The sequence below is a fragment of the Solanum lycopersicum genome, chromosome 2 (assembly GCF_036512215.1).
Source record: "Solanum lycopersicum chromosome 2, SLM_r2.1".
Taxonomy (NCBI): Eukaryota; Viridiplantae; Streptophyta; class Magnoliopsida; order Solanales; family Solanaceae; genus Solanum; species Solanum lycopersicum.
This window is the reverse complement of record NC_090801.1, coordinates 69,341,603-69,359,468: the sequence shown is the minus strand read 5'-3', so window position 1 is coordinate 69,359,468 and position 17,866 is coordinate 69,341,603. Positions and strand designations below refer to the sequence as shown.

Sequence of the window (17,866 nt, the reverse complement as noted above, 5' to 3'; positions counted from 1 at the left end):
CAAATTTATAGGTCTTACAAGAAAGATGATATTCATATATCCAAATTAGAGACGATAAGAGGTCTGTTTCCAGTTCCAGTCTGTACCACAAATTAACTCCACTAATCATGTAGTAGTACTATTTATTACTCCATCAACCATTAACATAATTAAACAAAAACTATTGTGTAGTAGTATACAACAGAAGGCCAAAAATTAGTTACTTAAAGCCCAAAAACAAACAAACATGCATGGCCTGTAGCTAGCAGTCCCCCAAAGGAGAACAAGAAAATGACTAGTTAGTGGAACTCCATGACTTGTCAAAAAATAGGGAGCCAGCCTCATTTGTAAAAAGCATAAACTGGGGCTATTGTGATCAAACGGGTCCCAACTCCCAACTTTTGTGACCCGAAAAAAGAAACAAAAGACAAAGCCCTAGTCCACAATAATGAAAACCTTCTACCCAAAACCCAAGTCATGGAATCCACCCTTACATTAAATCTAAATTTAACACTGCCCTTTAAATAGCTGAAAATTAGCTTCTGAAATCTTGAAGTTCTTCTCTATGCAACTAGACAATTGTCTTATTTATGGCTATTGATAAGCTTCATTATAGACAAACGTATGTTGTTCGCGACTTGTTCTGTTGCCATGTTCAACTGATGATCCATCTGTTTCAATAAAATAAATTCAAATTAGCAAAAAATTAACACAATAATTTGAGTATCTAATAGTTCGATGAATTTGTTAGTACCTGAGCAACAATAGTTATGTGTGTTGTATCATAACCAAATGGAATGACACTGCTACTAGTAATAGTGAGTTGAAACATTTCTACTTGGCTGAATATTTCCTTTATTATTCCCGCTTGCTTTTTGCAACAAACTCTAATCAACACATTTCCATCTGAAACTCTAACGTCAATTTCTGGAACAACTGATTTGTTGGAGTTTTCATTACAAGTTGAAAAATTATCATAATTTGAGTGCAACCGACTTCTCTTAACTGGTTGCTTGTTAGCTTCTTCGTCTAGCCTTTTTACTTGTTCTTCAAGTTGTTTTATATATGTTATCGCATCTCCAAGTATTGATGCCTTGTCCAACTGTTACAGCTCAACAAAAAACATAATCAATCTCAAGTAAACATATTATTTTAGAATTTTATGTACAATATTTTCATATACAAAGTGGAGAGAAGATGTGAAGCCCTTAATTTATTAGATTCTTTTCTTAAAAAAATGAAATCACACTACGTATCTCAAGATTTTGCAGTAGCCACAAAATTAAATCTCATTATATAAAACTCGCGTTGATCATGCTGCTAGATTTATTTAATTAAGCTTATCTAAAACTAGATACATTCTATATTTTCTATTGACTTATAAATCTCTAACAAGAGCTAAAAGACTCCTACAAATATAGGGCTCAAATCAAATGTACTGACATGACTAAAAGTTTGTTGCTAATTACTATCATATATAGATTTTGTTCTTCATTTTGTCTTATTTGTGGTAAAGATACTTCCAAAAAAGGACGAGCATGACTAAAGAGATTTAGAAAAAGAAGAAGTAGTACCTTCTTTAGGTTAGGGATGAGGGTGGACAGAGTTACGAAATACTGAGTGAGTCGTTCTCTTCTCTTTCTTTCAGCCAAAACGTGGTCTTGAGCCTGTAAAGGCGTTCTACTATAATTCATCTTCTTCGACTGACCAGCACCAAATCCCATGGCCTGGAATAGTTGCTTACTATCATCGTAATCAGAATCAGAAGAAGTATTTGATGAGGAGAAATTAATAGTAGTTCCTGATGGAACCTCAGTCTTAAGAGACGATGTATTCAAATTTTTAAAGTAGTTTTGGGCATTAGTAGTTGTAGGAGTGGCTGATGGCGAATTGGAGTTGGAAAAAGAAATAACACTGGGAGACGAACAAGGCGGAGAGGTACTAGTATTTTGGGTAATTGAACTGCACAAGGCTGGCTTCTCCTCAAATATTTCACCAATTTGAGAAACTTGAATATTATCCGAGAATGCAAAATCATCAAATGTCTGATCAATGTATTGAAGTTCGTTCATATTCATAACATCCTGTATTTGTCAAATAAAAATGTTATGTATCTATAAAAATTCACGCGAAATAAAAGGACAAGGTATTAATACATGTTCATATATATATATATATTATTTTGTCTTACCATTTCAGACCACCATGTAGCTGATGAAATATCCATTGTTGAGGAGATAGATGTATTAGATAAAATAAATAAATTCCAAAATCACAATTAGTATATTTGAGGAACACTGATTAAGCGGCGGAATGAAAACTTTAATTTGAGGGGATCCAAAAATGGACGCTTTTGGTTTCAGATGTTGTCTGTCTGTCTCTCTGTCAAATTTCTTGTATGTTTTATACTTATACTTGCTTCAATTATTGTGTTGACCGGAAACAAAGTAAAAGATAAGAGGAAATAGATTGAAAATCAATTTAATTATTGTGTTCTCACTGTCTATGATTATTGCACATAAAAATATTACAAGTAAAAGGGCACGTGTGAAAAAGGAAGCTTCAATTTTCTCTCTCTTAATTCAATTAACAAATCAATGGAAATAAAATATTTCATTTTCACTAATTATTCATTTATTTTTTAATTAATTGACTAATCTATCAACGAAAGTGAGTTTATCAATTTACTCATAACATCAATTATAAAGTGAATGAATTAAAAAATTTTAATTTTTAATTTTTTTCAAAATAATTAATTAGAGATAAATAAAAAAAAATTATAAAAGAAAAGTCAAATTTATATATGTATAATAATTAGGGAATCCGTATTAACTTTTTGACCACACTCGTCCCTTAACCTAACCGGGATTTACCCACCCACGTATTTTGTTGGCAGTAGCGGTTCATTTTTGAACCCGGGTATTTTGCGCGTACCCGTGTGAATACACTAGTTCCCTGTTCTTTAAACAATTTGTCACCTTCAATCCCTCCGTATTTACTTATTTATATAAATTTGTATTTATAAAAAAAATATAAATAATTATTTGTTCTATATCCTAATTATTAGTCGAAATTATTTTAATATATAATTTCTCTTTTAATTTTTTTCATTAGACAAGTAAATGTGAATATAATCCTTTTTTAACATAGTGAAAAAATAAAAATAGGAAGGATGGAGTATCGATAATTTTTCTAATGCATTTTTAGTTGTAGTCTATCTTTAAAAATATATTTTTATATATTGAAAAATAATTTACATTCATTAACAAACAATACCCACACAAGTATTTATAGTTTGTTTTATAAATTTTTAAGCATGAACTTTTTTTTGGTTATCATCAAGGTTGTTTTGGATCAACTTAATGCTTACTTTAATTGATTTTACAAAATATGTGTTATCTTCCCCTAATATAGTCTGTAATTATTGCATTTACCAACACTTTTTTGCACATTAGAGTTAATGAAAATCATGATACGAAATTGAAGGTTTGTTTGAACATGCGATATGAAATTTTATATTTTTTCATAAATATAAAAATCTCATAAATTGTAAAATTATAAAGTATTCTAATTATTTATTCAATTTTATCAAATAAATAAAAATTTATAAAACTGCATAATAAAGTATTATAAAGTTATCTGTTATCCACTTAATTAATTGTTCCATTTAACTTTAATTGATATAATTTTAATTAATTAAAAAATTGAACATAAATTATAGTGTACTTATCTTTAAGATAATCCTCTCACATAGTACGACCAATCTTCTCACGTTAAACTTGTATTTCTCTATCATATGATTGAGAAGACAAATTAACATTGTTACTTTGAGGTATTTGTTGGTCAATATCATTCACAATTCTATTTTCATGCTCATAGACCATAAATATTTCATCATCTATATAGTATTATCGCAAATAATTATGTAACATGTATGAGTTATGACAATTTAATATCACTCGTCTGGCAATATCATATGGTTCTGCCTTATGTACTTGTGTACAATTACACATTTCAATGCATTAATTTTGTGTTAAAATCAAATATATTGTAGTAGTGATTATCAAACATATATCGCCAATTTTATCCTTTATCATATTAAATTGGTCGAAACGTTTTATATGTAGCCGAAAGAGAATTCTTTTAATTATGGAAAGACAAAAAAGTATTACTCCTTACGTTTGTATTTACATTCATGACCAAATCAATTCTTACTTTATCATTTATATTCACCAAATTGAAAGCAATAAAGTTTTTTTTTAATTTTGGTGATCAAGATAATATATTTTAAAAGGTAATGATTTGATTATTAATTTTATTTACATATGAAAGAAATATTTTATAATTAAATATAACTAATAGCGATTGTTTTAACAAAATATAAACTTGTGGTCAACCTTTCTATTTAAAAAATCCTATATCATGATATGAAATTCCCACATCATGATTTTTGGACAATATGATATTTCATCTCATGAAGTGAAATCATGAGATAGGATCAGCGAAAAGTTATATATCCAAACACTGATTTCATCTCAAAGTTTCATATTATAATATAATATTACATGACCAGACGCCTACTTGATTTAACTCAACTATGTAAATATAAAGGGCTACCATCTTAAAAAGATTTTCTTGTAAGAATAATTTCTTCTTATGGCCCAAGTAATTTAATAAATAGTATTTACTAAAAAATAAATCGCGTGTATACATTGATTACTTGATGGGCATATTAGATATGTTATAATCACTATAAATTGGTCTTCCCTCCACTTATTAGGGATACCACATATTTTTCTACATTATTTCATCGCCGAAGGCTGTGGTAACATCACTACAACAAAAATGATCATTAGCGGCAATTAATTCTTAATTGCCGCTATACTCTTTGTATATGTCCTAAAGCCTTTTAGCGACATCGGTTCAATGACACTTAGCTAATACCGGTAAAGACTTTAACACTCTTTATTAATATCAATATTTAATGTCGCTAAAAGTTATTTTTGTTGTATTGCATAAAGCTTGGACAAGGAGGTAGAAACCAATTAATGACTAAGTTTCACTTTTCTCTATGATGATGTCTTTCACATCAAGTATACACCGTTAATGATCTCCGCGTAGCATTATCATATTTAAGATCCTATATTATGTATTAAAATATTTAATTTTATATTTCTTTTTTTTAAAGCTTTTTGTTCGATTAAAACATATCACATAAAATAAAATGAAGAAATCAGGTGCTAAAAGAAAATACTCCTCTGTCCTTAATTATTTGTCCATTTTTAAATTAATAGATTTATAAAAAAAATAATTATTGACACAATGAATTTAGCATTATATTCTTATTAATTATGAAGTGAATAAATTAATTTAAAATATAAGAGATAATAATATTTATTTTTTTTAATTTATCAAAATAGACAAGTTATTAGGTACAGCTAAAAAATAGAAGTGAGTAAATAATCAGGGAGAAAGGAGCATTATTAAAATGATTAGTGGGTCATTGAATTCTTTTCTCAAAAGAAACTTTGACCTCATACCCGTTGCTTCATATTATAATAAAGGAATGGTATATTTAACACGTCATAATTAATCACCTTATTTGGTCCTCCCATGTTTAATTAAGACTTATAAAATGTTCAACTTGAAGGGGTACCATGCCACCATCCATTATCCAATCCAATTTATATTCATGAACTTCTCTGTATTTATTGTAAGCAAGGAGCTGTATTTAATTTGTGGTTATCCAATTCAATACTTATGACTTTTAAGTATCCTAATTTTTTTAATTAACAAATATTTATCAGTACATATCTTTGATTAAGTTTTACAAGTTCTCCAAATCCATGTTGCAAATTTATGAAGATTTTCCAAATCCATAGATAGACGGATAGTAACACTTAATCAAATATCCTTTAGTATTTTATAAATTGAAATGTGTGTGTTTTAACCATTTAAAGATGTAGAGTATATGCTATATTTGTACTATTTTTCAATATTTGTTAACTTCAAATCTGACTTAATTAATAATACAAATCTAACATAATACTCGATTTATTAAATGGTGAGACATTTAATAATACAGAAAATTTGAGGACATATACAAGGGGGTTGAAATTGCAAATTTTTAATTAATTAAAGTTACATGTTCTCAATTAGATATCATATGAATTAAAATTAAAATTTATTAACTGAGGGCCAAACACAACCATAAATTTATTTTCAATCTCTCGATCGTAACGCGATGGCCGGCAGGTTAAATATATATTATTATCATTATTATTATTATTTTCACTCCAAAATTATATATCTTTCGCTCGATGTGGTATTAGGAGCTGAGTATTTTATAGAGGCAAAAAAAAAAAAAAACTTAGAAAACTTTAACGTGGATCTTTTGAAGATTGTGGTCACCAACTTCATTTGAACAAGAGAGAGCTGTCGTCTGTAATTTTATTTGTAGAAAATTGAGAAAAGTTTTATTTAAAATATTGACGCCGCAATACCTATTGGTCATTAGCAATTTAGCACAACCAAAACTTAAAGTTTATTGGTATTATTAAATAATTAATCAATTAATATGCTATTTAAATGCTTTAAAAAACTAAGTTAACTACTCCTTATTCCCTTGTTTAATGTTTTTTCAATCAGATTTTCATATTGAATTAATTTATTTTGATAAATAAATATGAATTATATTTTACTTAGTTTTTCTGTATTTGTCAAATGTATGTACATCTTCAAGAATATTAACTCACAAGGATAAAAGAAAAAAATTTATATTATTTATAAATTAATTTTGTAAAATGACAATTATTAAGAATTTACTATTTTTAGTAAATATGACTAATAAATAAAAACAGATGATATAATAAATTAAACCAATTACCAGTTAATTTTAGGTTTCTCCCCAACAACATTTGTTGACGTTGGGGTGTCGTCATTGCGACTATCATCGTAATGTTGGTTTATTTATTTAACAGTTTTTTTTTTTAAGAGGTGGTTTTAGTTCACTTCTTTAATGGATTTTTAAAAAAAGTTATCACAACTGCAGTTGGTTGATAATTAAAATTCTTTATTCTGAAAATGACTGTTAATTGTCATTTTTTTCTCTAAATTAAACTCGCTTTATTATAACTATAACCGGAATTTTTGTCTTTTTGTCCCTTTTTTTTTTACTTGAGTCTTAATCATAAGTTCGTTAACCCAGTTGCTTATTTATTAAAACAAATGGATAAATAATATTTATAGGGAAAATTAATGGAAAGATAAGTAATAGCGTATAGGTTAATTAGCTGTTAATCTGGTTATATTTTCCTAGATCAATTGAAATTGGTGTCAATTAACCACCGATCCGTTAGCTTATACTCTCTCTAGTCCATAATAAATTGTCTTTTAGCCATTTTTTAAGACTCAAAATAAGTTAATGGTTCATTATTGGAAAAATTTATTGGAATTCTCTTTCACTTTTGCTTTTCATTTATATTTTCTTGGTGATAAGTTTAACACAGTTAATTGCTTATGTTTATGATTTTACTTTGAATAATTTCATTTTCAAAAATAATTTGAGAATAGTTAAAGGATCAAAAGTAAAAAGTGGTGTTCAATTATTATCCTAATATTTTCTTAATGAATGTACACTGCTTCACAAATTTAGTATTCCTTCGTTCCTTTTTAGTTGTCACGGTATATTTTTAGAGTCAAATAATAAAAATTTTGATTAAAGATATATTTTTTTTATCATATTAATGTTAAAAAAATTATAAATTATAATATATTTCGTATAATTTTTAAATATTTAAACTTAGTTTATAATATTAAATTAATATAATTTAATTTGATTATAAAATTGATCAAATTGACATTAAAAAACATAACATCACGATTTTTTAAAGTAAGTGTATATCTTTTTCCCTCACTTTTGGCAAGTAAAATTAAGTATATTTTAACCAGTGGCAATTTCATTAATTTCCTTTTTAACTAGAGAGCATTTAAATACTTTAATGTCCCCGTTTAAGGTCTTTTTGTCGGTTCTTTTGTATGAATTAATTTAATTTGATAAATGAATATGAATTAATTTAATTTAATAAATGAATATAAATTATATTTTTGGGATTGTCAAAAATTAATATAAGTAATTAGGAAGGACATTGTCCTTAACTAGGGGAGGTTCAGTTGGTAAACTCGTCCTAAACCCAAAAGTTCAATGGGTCAATAAGTGAAACTTATCTCTCAATGAATATCTAACCATATAGATACCAGGATATATAGTAATATATTTTTAGATTTGTAATTGGGTATCAACTGAGTACTATCTTTTTTATTATAAATATGTATGTATATGGTCTGTTATCCTCTCATCTTATTAATTTTAAGATTCTGTTATCTTATTATTTCAATTATAAGTTGCAATTGAGATTCGATAAGTTTAATAATATACGTTAGTGATGCGTTGAGAAATTCAAGTTGTTACAATGTCTTTTTATTTTTCATGTCTTGAAAGCAACACTTACTATTACTCTACATGAAGTCACCCATAATTCTTGAAGCTTTCCATATGAGATGATGACATGACGTTAAGTCCCACCTTCTTATTTTTTCCTTTTAAGTACTTCTTTTGACATAACATTTTTTAAACATATAATATAGTATATATACTAATTATGAATTTACTAAATAAGGAAATTAGGTTCCTATTCTATATTTTATTTTGAAGTGTAGATACATTAGGTGGTGTTGACAAGGCCACCATTTATTGAAGGGCACATATGGTAATATAGTTAAGGAAGGAAAATGACACTAGAAGGCATGGGTGAGTGGACTTGTGACCACGTGAATTATCCTTTTTATGGTTAACATCATCGATATGTTCAAATGGAAGATAGTTTTATTAAATTATAGCATACCAAACGTGATCAATTTCATAAAAAAATAAAATATATTTACGTTAAGCACAAATATATCCGTTGCATCATACATGATTACACATTATTAATTTATAAAAACTCTATATGACACTAGTTTTGCTATAATGCTTTCAAAATTAGAGGGTAAGTCTCAAAGCAAATGAAAGCGGTTAATTTGATGCTCTCAAGAAAGAGTCAATAATGCTTTCAAAATTACTTAGTATGTCATATATATATATATAAATTATATTATGTCAAACGTGATCAAATGCATAAAAAAATAAAATTCGTTAACGTTAATCTTCTGTACGAGATAGTTCTTCAATATTTCGATCATCAACATTTCTACTTGCAGAACTTATAAGATTTAATTTATTATAAAATAACTTTAATCTTCTGAACGAGATAGTTCTTCAATATTTCGATCATCAACATTTCTACTTGCAGAACTTATAAGATTTAATTTATTATATAAATAATTTGTTGGAGTAATGCAACTGAATAGGAAAAACGAAGACAGGTGAAACATGCACATAGAAACTATTTTTATTTGTATTTCCCACTTATTCGTTTGTTGGTCTTTCTAGAGATTTTAAATTGATAGTTCTTTCTAAAACAAGAAACAACATCTATTAATATTCTACTTGAAAATATGGGCACATCTTACCTCCTTTAATGTGTGGCTGTATATTTTATAGTATATCTTTTGGACGCATTGTTCGTAGGTGCAGAAATAGAGATTATAATTAAGAATATGACACTACTTTAATAAAATGACAATTAGGTATTTAGTTTGAGTTCTGCTCCTCCGTTAAATTTTCACTTGTGACACATCGCTTTACAAGTGTCAATTAGATGAAAAATATATATTAAAATATTGATCCAATGAATTCTCTTAACAAATAAAAATAAACGGAGAAAATATATTATACCATTAATGTAAAAGAAATTATACCATCAGATTACATTTGCATAACCTCTGTTATTTTCTAACATTACAAATCCCATAATTTAAGGAGGGATAACTTGTATATATCGTTTTAAATGACTTGCTAGTATGAACTTTTTATTAGATTGACAGTGTATAACTTAATTGGAGTCCAGTAAAAGGTATAGCTGGAACTAACTCTCTCCACGCTTCACATTTACAATGTCACGATTTACTGTTCTAGTTAATTCACACATCACTTTAATTAGTCAAATGATAAAACGGTTCATAAATTTGAAAAGTAGATCAGGAAAAATTAATTAACACTTAATAACTGAGAACAGCCTAGAGACAACTTGGGCAAAATTTGTTACTCATTTCTTTCTCCTTCAAATGCCAATGTTTTTTTTTTTTATATATATATATATATTGGATTTGACATTGTGTTGGTTCCACCAAACTGGCAATGCTATCTGGAGTATTACTGGTTACCTTAACTAAATTGGTTCAACTTGTTTTTTCTTTAATATACATTGTTCTCCAATTAAATTTATAAGTCCATTTATAGCCTAATTAGAGTAGCTTGCTTGAAGAATTAACCATTTAAGATACGTGTAGTTATGTTCAGCCAAAACATGAATGGGAATACAAAATATTGGACTAGGAATCCTTATTAATAGAGGTCAACAAATTACATACCACCAAGTAGTGAGAGTATTTCACCATGATTTAGATGTATCGGTTCGAGTATTTAACCTTATTATAAATGTAGATTAATTGGGCTAGTGAATTTTGGATACCGAATAGTATTGAAAGTCAAGAATGAAAAGAAAAGGTGAAAGCTACATGGCCGGTGTCTATGAGAGTTGCATTATGATATTGTATATTATATATGTTGGTTGAAGAAAATATATTACTGACTACATTGTATTCCAAGTTTTGAGGAATCTTACTGTTCATACCAAACCTAGTAGCTGTACGTTTTGAGTATGGATAGCAGATCACTTCAAAAGTATATTTGAACCTTAAATTCTAGCTAAAGTCCAAACGGTACGGTAGAGTAAGGAAGATTTTTGAGTCAAATTACGCGTAGAGCAGACCGATCACCTGATTCTACTAAAACTACGTTTTCTAGAAATTATTATAGGACTGGACTAAAAGTCCTCTGATGTTGGTCGGTTGGTCGGGAATTTGCTTCTTTAATTTCTATTTTTTCTGTGGAGCACATGGTTGGATGTTAATTGCTAGAACTGTGTCATTAACAGCTGCTACATTTTCTCATTAGAAATGAAAATTTGACTTTTCAAAAGATCCCTGGACATACCTCCAAAAGTGAAAATGAAAGAAAATTTTGTACGTTGTTGGTTGGATGCAACAAAAGATTTTAATTCCGTGTATCGAGTTAAGCAAGTCTACGTTATATATTCTATTTGAGTCTATACTATAACAAAAATGACCATTAGCGATATTTAATTTTTAATGAATTATCGCTAATATGTATTTTTAACGGAAATTGTCACTCTTTGTATATGTCCCTAAAGCCTTTAGTAACAACATTGGTTCTAACGATACTTAACTAATGCCGATAAATGCTTTAACACTCTTTATTAGTGTCAATATTTACTGTCGCTAAAGTTATTTTTGTTGTAGTGTGGCAAAAGCTAACTCATTCACAAGGACGAGATAAGGGCTAAAAAAACATATCATTATTTAGATCAACCTCTCCAATTGTGCAAGTACAATGCAAGGGATTCAATTCTTGGGTTATATTTTCATCGTAAAAAAAGTAGAAGGAATAAAAAGTATTTAGTGATTTTGTTTTTTAGCTTTTTTCTATTTATGAGAAAATGTGAAATTTCTTTTGCTTAATTAACAACTTTCAGGTTCTGAGATTGGCTAAATTATGAGTAGATTACCATATCTCATTGAAGCACTCATAGAGTTCTGGATCTCTCACTTTGGTTACTGCAAATGCAACATTATAAATTACTTCTCATATTATTAGAGTGGTTCGATTGATGGAATAAAGAATAATAATATCGAAATAAAATAAAGAAATTATTTATCCCGCCAATGAACACTAAAAAATAATACCATCGAAATAAAATAAGGAGATTATTTATCCTGCCAATTAACACTAAATTGTCGGGATTAGCGTTCACTTTTTACAGTTCTGGTTTGTGTCATAAAACGTACACTTTAGGAGACAAAAGGGGAGAAAGGACTTCCAATTAAAATAAGGGAACAAGGTTAAAATTTATTTTGACCGGTGCAAAATGGTCTAACAAATATTTGTCTCTCAATAACTGAGATCCACTTAGCTTGCTTTGGGCATAGATTTGTAAATATTTTTGGTAAATATTGTTTAGATAAAAATTTGGGTGAAATTTTACCATGTGTTTGATCATAATATTTGAAAAATATATTTTATTTTTTTAGAAAAATATGATTTATATTCATAAGTTTTAAAAATATTAAAATTAATCATAAGTTTGTCTTACGAGTCAATCTTTGTTATAACAATAACAAATAGTATCTATGACACTAGAATAATATAGTAATTAACAAGCATCATTTCATACATTATGAATTAGACAAAACACATGACTTTGTTATCTTTAGCCGATTGCTCATCATTTTCATCCATAACCATATATCATTTAACATTTACCGAATATTTCGTCACTACTTTGAAAGTAACATAATTTTTTCGCCGGGATGTCAGCAGGTTAGGCAGCTCTAAGGTTTTTTATATTCGGTGGAAGGCAGGCTGAAACTCTGCCCCAACCAAGTGAAACTAAGGGTCTGAAAGTGTGGGAGGGCGAAAGCTAAGGAAGGCTGTTTCCAAGGGCGGCAGGCAGGATAAATAAGGTGTGTAAGGCAGGGTCTGGAACAGCTCGCAAAATCCAACCACTTCACCTACTTCATTGCCCCCAACCGTTTCTCGTACCTCTATTGAAACAGAATGGTTTCATGTTCTTTCATCAGGGGGCTTTATGATCGGAGAAAGAGAAGGGGCGTGGTTGGTGTGTCACTGGGTCGGTGGGGGAACCCGTAGGAAGGGGGGACGACCCGCCGAATTCACATCAGAAATCGCCAACATGATATAACAGTAAAAGCAAGACGTGTAGGTGGATCGACTCATCAAGTTCCCATTGAAATAGGATCCACACAAGGAAAAGCACTTGCCATAAAAAATTATGTAATACAATGTAAGCAACAACTATAGAGGGTGTTTTTATAAAAAATAAAAGTTTGGGATCAAAAATTTATTTTTTAAAAGATCTCAAATAATGAGATTTGATCCAAATACTAAAAAAAAAAATTTAGGAATTTGAGATATTTACCAAAAATATTTACCAAATAATAGCAAAATATATGTATAAACACTATTTATCAAGTTTTTTCCTAAATATTATTTGGAAAATCTATGGCCAAGCGGGCCGTAGACTTTGCCGTTACAAAATTAGCTCGCTTATGTCAAATTCTCATACGGAAGCAGGTATAATACTTCTATAATAGTACATCAATTATTGATCTCTCATTTAATTTTTTTTCTTTGCTTTCTGGTAGTCTTTACATGAATGAATGGATGCCCAGAAGAACGAGGTCAAGAAGGAGAAAGACAGGTCAAAATGGTGGTAGAATAACCTGATTTGTTGGTCAAATAGACATATGCATTTTATTTGTACGGTTATAAATTAATTTTCAAATATCTTAGAAATAGCCATATAAAAATTCTATCAAGATTACAACTTTTTTTTTAAATTTTTTTAATAAACTTTGAGTCAAATTAGTTTTGTCACATAAAACAACGTTGTTAAAAAAATACACACTCATATTTTTCACAAAAAAATCCACTGCACATGTCCTTATTATTACATTACACGGTGGAGACAAAGAGTGCACATAAGTAAAGTAGTACAAACACACTAGTTAGTCATTTTTAGCCCCAAAAGACAAATTTAAGGAAAACAAGACCACTTAGTGGAATTCCATGACTTGTCAAAAAGATGAGAGCCAAGTCTCAATTTTTAGCACGTGAGCTAATTGCAAAACGGGGTTCAACTTTTTTAACCCACAAAAAAGCAAATTAAAGCATCCAATTATGGAAACCATTAACCCTAAACCAAGTCATTATGACCCCACTTCCAGGTGATGTTCATCCGATCCGCAAAAACAGATCTGCACAACTTACACTTAATTATATTCTAAACAAATTAAAGACCTTAATTAACTTCTAATTGTATAATCTTCATCGCTATGCTGTAAATGAGTTGGCTTCTTCTTTCACCATCGCCGCTCGGATTCTATTTGCAACATGATTTGGTGTATTGCTTGTTAATTTATGATCCATCTGTTTAAATTAAACGGACAAAAATATTATTAAAAAAATATAATTAAGCAATTAATGGTATAGTTCGAAGTTTAATTTTGAATGATTACCTGAGCAATAATGGTGATGTGGGAAGTGTTGTAGCCAAAAGGCATAACACTGCAACTAATGATAGAAAGATGAAGTTTTTCCACTTCATTGAATATTTCCTTCATCATCCCATTTTGTTTTTTGCAATAAATCCTTATCAAAATATTTCCATCTGAAGCTCTAACTTCAATATCTGGCAATGATCGATCTGTGCAGACTGTACTAACACTGGATATTTCGTCGGACGACGATGAATCGGCACAACTGGAGACCAATCGAGGTCTCTTTGCTGGTGGAATCACCGGTTCCTCACTACATTTCTTGTTTTTTTCCTCAAGGGTTTTTACTTGTTCTTCCAGCTCTTTTATATACTGGATAGCATCTCCCAGTACTGTTGCTTTGTCCAACTGTTAAGAGTATGTTTAATCATACATAATTAGGACTATACATTTAAAAGACCTTAGTACAAAAGTAATTCTATATAATTTTGGACATGATGTATTTTGACTCCAACATTATTGCACTGCACTATCACATAATTGATGCCTGTTTGACCATGGATAACTTTTTGTACATAAATCTGTTGAATGCCTTGAATTGGACCCGCTACAAACAGAAAGGACGGGGGTCTCGCTGCCCGATCAGCGAATCGGGGGGTCCAGGGGGGCGACGTGCCCCCTGGCCTGGGGTCCGGGGGGGCGGAGACGCCCCCGGCCTGACGGTATACAATGTTGTTGTATTGGGCCCTTAATTTTCTGTTGATTCTGTATGTTGGGCCCAAGCCTGTTAGGGGTAGCTTAGCACTATATATAGACGCTATGGGAAACCCTATTCTGTAATTCTGTTTTTGCCTTTCCATAATAAAACTGCTCCCTCTCTTCCCGTGGACGTAGCCAATTTATTGGTGAACCACGTAAATCTGTTGTCTTGTTTTTCGCGTTTATATTTTCTCGTATTATCTCAAATTCCGCACAACAAATTGATATCAGAGCCTCTCGGTTAATCGGTGTTCTTGGAGAATTCGAGATGTCTGCTTTGAACGTGAAAATCGACAAATTCACAGGGAGGAACAGTTTCAGTTTATGGCAGATCAAGATGCGGGCTTTGTTGAAACAGCAAGGCTTCTGGGCGCCGTTGTCGAAAGACAAGAACGCCGTTGTTACTCCTGAGATGGCGATTCTGGAGGAAAAGGCGCACTCGACGATCATGCTGTGTCTCGCGGATGACGTCATCACGGAGGTCTCGGATGAAGAGACTGTTGCTGGTCTGTGGTTGAAGCTGGAGAGTTTGTACATGACAAAATCTCTAACCAACAAGCTGCTTCTGAAACAACGTCTATTCGGTTTACGAATGGCTGAAGGTACACAACTCAGGGAACACTTAGAGCAATTGAATACTTTGCTATTAGAATTGCGTAATATCGATGTGAAGATCGAGGATGAAGATGCTGCCCTGATTCTGTTAGTATCTCTCCCAATGTCGTTTGAGAATTTTGTTCAATCGTTCATTGTTGGGAAAGATACTGTGTCACTGGAAGAAGTCAGATCGGCCCTTCATAGCAGGGAATTACGGCATAAGGCTAACGGCACAAGTACGGACATACAGCCTTCCGGTCTGTTCACCAGTAGCGGAAAGGGAAGGAAAAACGGCGGAAAGAAAAATAAGCCGATGTCGAAGGGTGCAAAGCCGGATGATGTTTGTAATTACTGCAAGGAGAAGGGACATTGGAAATTTGATTGTCCGAAGAAGAAGAAGCAATCGGAAAAACAATCAGTGTCTGCTGCTCTTGCTGAAGAAGACACCAATTCTGAAGAAGATATTGCCCTAGTTGCGGATGAGCACACTCATTATTCAGATGTGTGGGTTCTTGATTCTAGGGCATCCTATCACATCTGTCCTAGTTGCGGATGAGCACACTCATTATCCCGTGGACGTAGCCAATTTATTGGTGAACCACGTAAATCTGTTGTCTTGTTTTTCGCGTTTATATTTTCTCGTATTATCTCAAATTCCGCACAACAGAATCGATATAGCTTTACCATTTGGGAATTCGAAAAACTCCATTAATTATTCAATTGATTTGAGCAGGAATATGAAGAAGAAAAAAAGATTTACCTTCTTGAGGTTTGGAATGAGGGTAGATAAAGCTATAAAACGCTGAGTTAAGCGTTCTCTTCGCTTTCTTTCCGCTAGAACGTGATCTTGTGCCTGAACACTTGTTCTATTGTAACTTTTCTTCTGATCAGTAGTAGTCGTAATAGCAGCACCAAATCCCATGGCGGCCTCGATATCACCAAAATCAGAATCGTCCATAGAATTAACGGAAGAAGAGAAGTTTATTGTAGTTCCAGATGGAACCTCATGCTTAACGACTTTAAAGGTGTTCAACTTTTCGAATTGATTTTTGGTTGACATTGAATTGGAGTAGCTGTAATTAGAAATTACATTGGAGGGAGGAGGAGGGGTAAAAGTAGAAAAGGGCTTAGAATTGAAAGGAAATTCATTAAATTGTGTCATCGCCTGGCTCTGATTAACAAAGTTGTGATCATTCATATTGCTAGTCTCCTGTAGTATTTGATTAAATGAAAAAAAAAATTGTTAATAACTATCGGTACATAAAATCAAATACAATTAATAGTACTCTTTACAACAAGGCAGTATACAAGAGTTCTCATACCATTTCAGACCACCATGTATCCATTATCGCTTGGAATTTATTAAAATAGATTCGTCGTCTTCTTAGTGATTGATTCCAAGACTAATTAGATCCTGCTGCAAAATTCAAATCTAAATTAGATTTGTATTTGGAGAAGATTTATGAATGAGAAAAGTTAATTAGGTCTTGTAAAATGGGAAAGAAGATTAATTTACCTAATTAGTTAGAGAGGCAAAATGCTTTAGATGGTGTCAGATGGTCAAGTGAAGGAATTCTTGTGTCTTTATAGCTGCTTGAGTGATTGAGTTGACTGCCAAAAAAATTGAAGAAACAAAAAGAAAATACAAAAAACAGGTGGAAATTAGTGTTCCTCAATTATTGTGTTCACACTCTCTATGATAGGAATACTAGTTATTAAAATAATAGGAGTTATAATATATAAATATAAGAATAAGCACATGTTAAAAGTTTAGATGATGGAAACTTCTTCGTTTTATCATCAGATTCAAATTTACTTTACTCTAATCTGTGTTGCCTCGTTAGTATTATCTTTTTGACCTTCTAACTCCAGTTTTATAGGAAAAATACATTTTATGTAGCGCTTCAATTTTGAGACCAATCTGAATCTGACTCTTTTATGCGCGTAACGTAACAGCAATGTCAATAATTTTCTTCAATTAAAACTGTGTTGTTTTACTAGTACTACAATTTACAAACAGTGGAGTATTTACATACTGACGGAAGGGTGATAATTCAAACACTTAATTGAAAAATTATATGGTGTATATAAAAATTAATGTTGCGTATATGGATTGAAAACAATTTCTTTTTAAATATATATATATTAAAATTTCTAGTTTCGTCAATACTTACAACCTCCTACTATAACAAAAATATGGAAAAATGCACAAGTACTCTCTCAACCTATGCCCAAAATCACAGAGATACACTTATACTATACTAAGGTCCTATTA

The 17,866-nt window shown here is 30.6% G+C and overlaps 2 protein-coding genes across 4 annotated transcripts; both read right to left on the bottom strand.

Moving 5' to 3' along the window:
- Window positions 1-92: 92 nt before the first annotated feature.
- LOC101246210 (transcription factor bHLH18-like) lies at window positions 93-2,362 on the bottom strand. Its single transcript, XM_004233566.4, has 4 exons — window positions 2,171-2,362; window positions 1,554-2,063; window positions 734-1,081; window positions 93-650 (listed from the first exon to the last, which is right to left on the bottom strand). Exons 1-4 carry the CDS (start codon window positions 2,204-2,206, stop codon window positions 564-566), a joined length of 981 nt encoding a protein of 326 aa, XP_004233614.1. The 5' UTR covers window positions 2,207-2,362; the 3' UTR covers window positions 93-563.
- Window positions 2,363-13,651: 11,289 nt separating this feature from the next.
- Window positions 13,652-17,196, bottom strand: LOC101246501 (transcription factor bHLH18-like). Of its 3 annotated transcripts, none has more exons than XM_010317741.4 (5): window positions 17,108-17,196; window positions 16,914-17,008; window positions 16,352-16,801; window positions 14,257-14,643; window positions 13,652-14,167 (listed from the first exon to the last, which is right to left on the bottom strand). In XM_010317741.4, exons 2-5 carry the CDS (start codon window positions 16,935-16,937, stop codon window positions 14,072-14,074), a joined length of 957 nt encoding a protein of 318 aa, XP_010316043.1. In that variant the 5' UTR covers window positions 16,938-17,008; window positions 17,108-17,196; the 3' UTR covers window positions 13,652-14,071. The 3 variants fall into 3 exon arrangements, with proteins under 3 accessions (XP_010316043.1, XP_069150153.1, XP_019068087.1); XM_069294052.1 differs by having other exon boundaries at window positions 16,914-17,005; window positions 17,108-17,149; XM_019212542.3 differs by having other exon boundaries at window positions 16,914-17,149.
- Between the last annotated feature and the right edge of the window lie 670 nt (window positions 17,197-17,866).

What these genes read in the sequence shown, in the direction of transcription:
- LOC101246210 (XM_004233566.4), bottom strand. Translation starts at nt 2,206, where the DNA reads ATGGATATTTCATCAGCTACATGGTGGTCTGAAATG. An exon ending in CTACATGGTGGTCTGAAATG is followed by an intron (nt 2,064 to 2,170) that starts GTAAGACAAAAT and finishes TGACAAATACAG; the next exon opens with GATGTTATGAATATGAACGA. An exon ending in TCATCCCTAACCTAAAGAAG is followed by an intron (nt 1,082 to 1,553) that starts GTACTACTTCTT and finishes GAGCTGTAACAG; the next exon opens with TTGGACAAGGCATCAATACT.
- LOC101246501 (XM_010317741.4), bottom strand. Translation starts at nt 16,937, where the DNA reads ATGGATACATGGTGGTCTGAAATG. An exon ending in ATACATGGTGGTCTGAAATG is followed by an intron (nt 16,802 to 16,913) that starts GTATGAGAACTC and finishes CAAATACTACAG; the next exon opens with GAGACTAGCAATATGAATGA. An exon ending in TCATTCCAAACCTCAAGAAG is followed by an intron (nt 14,644 to 16,351) that starts GTAAATCTTTTT and finishes TACTCTTAACAG; the next exon opens with TTGGACAAAGCAACAGTACT.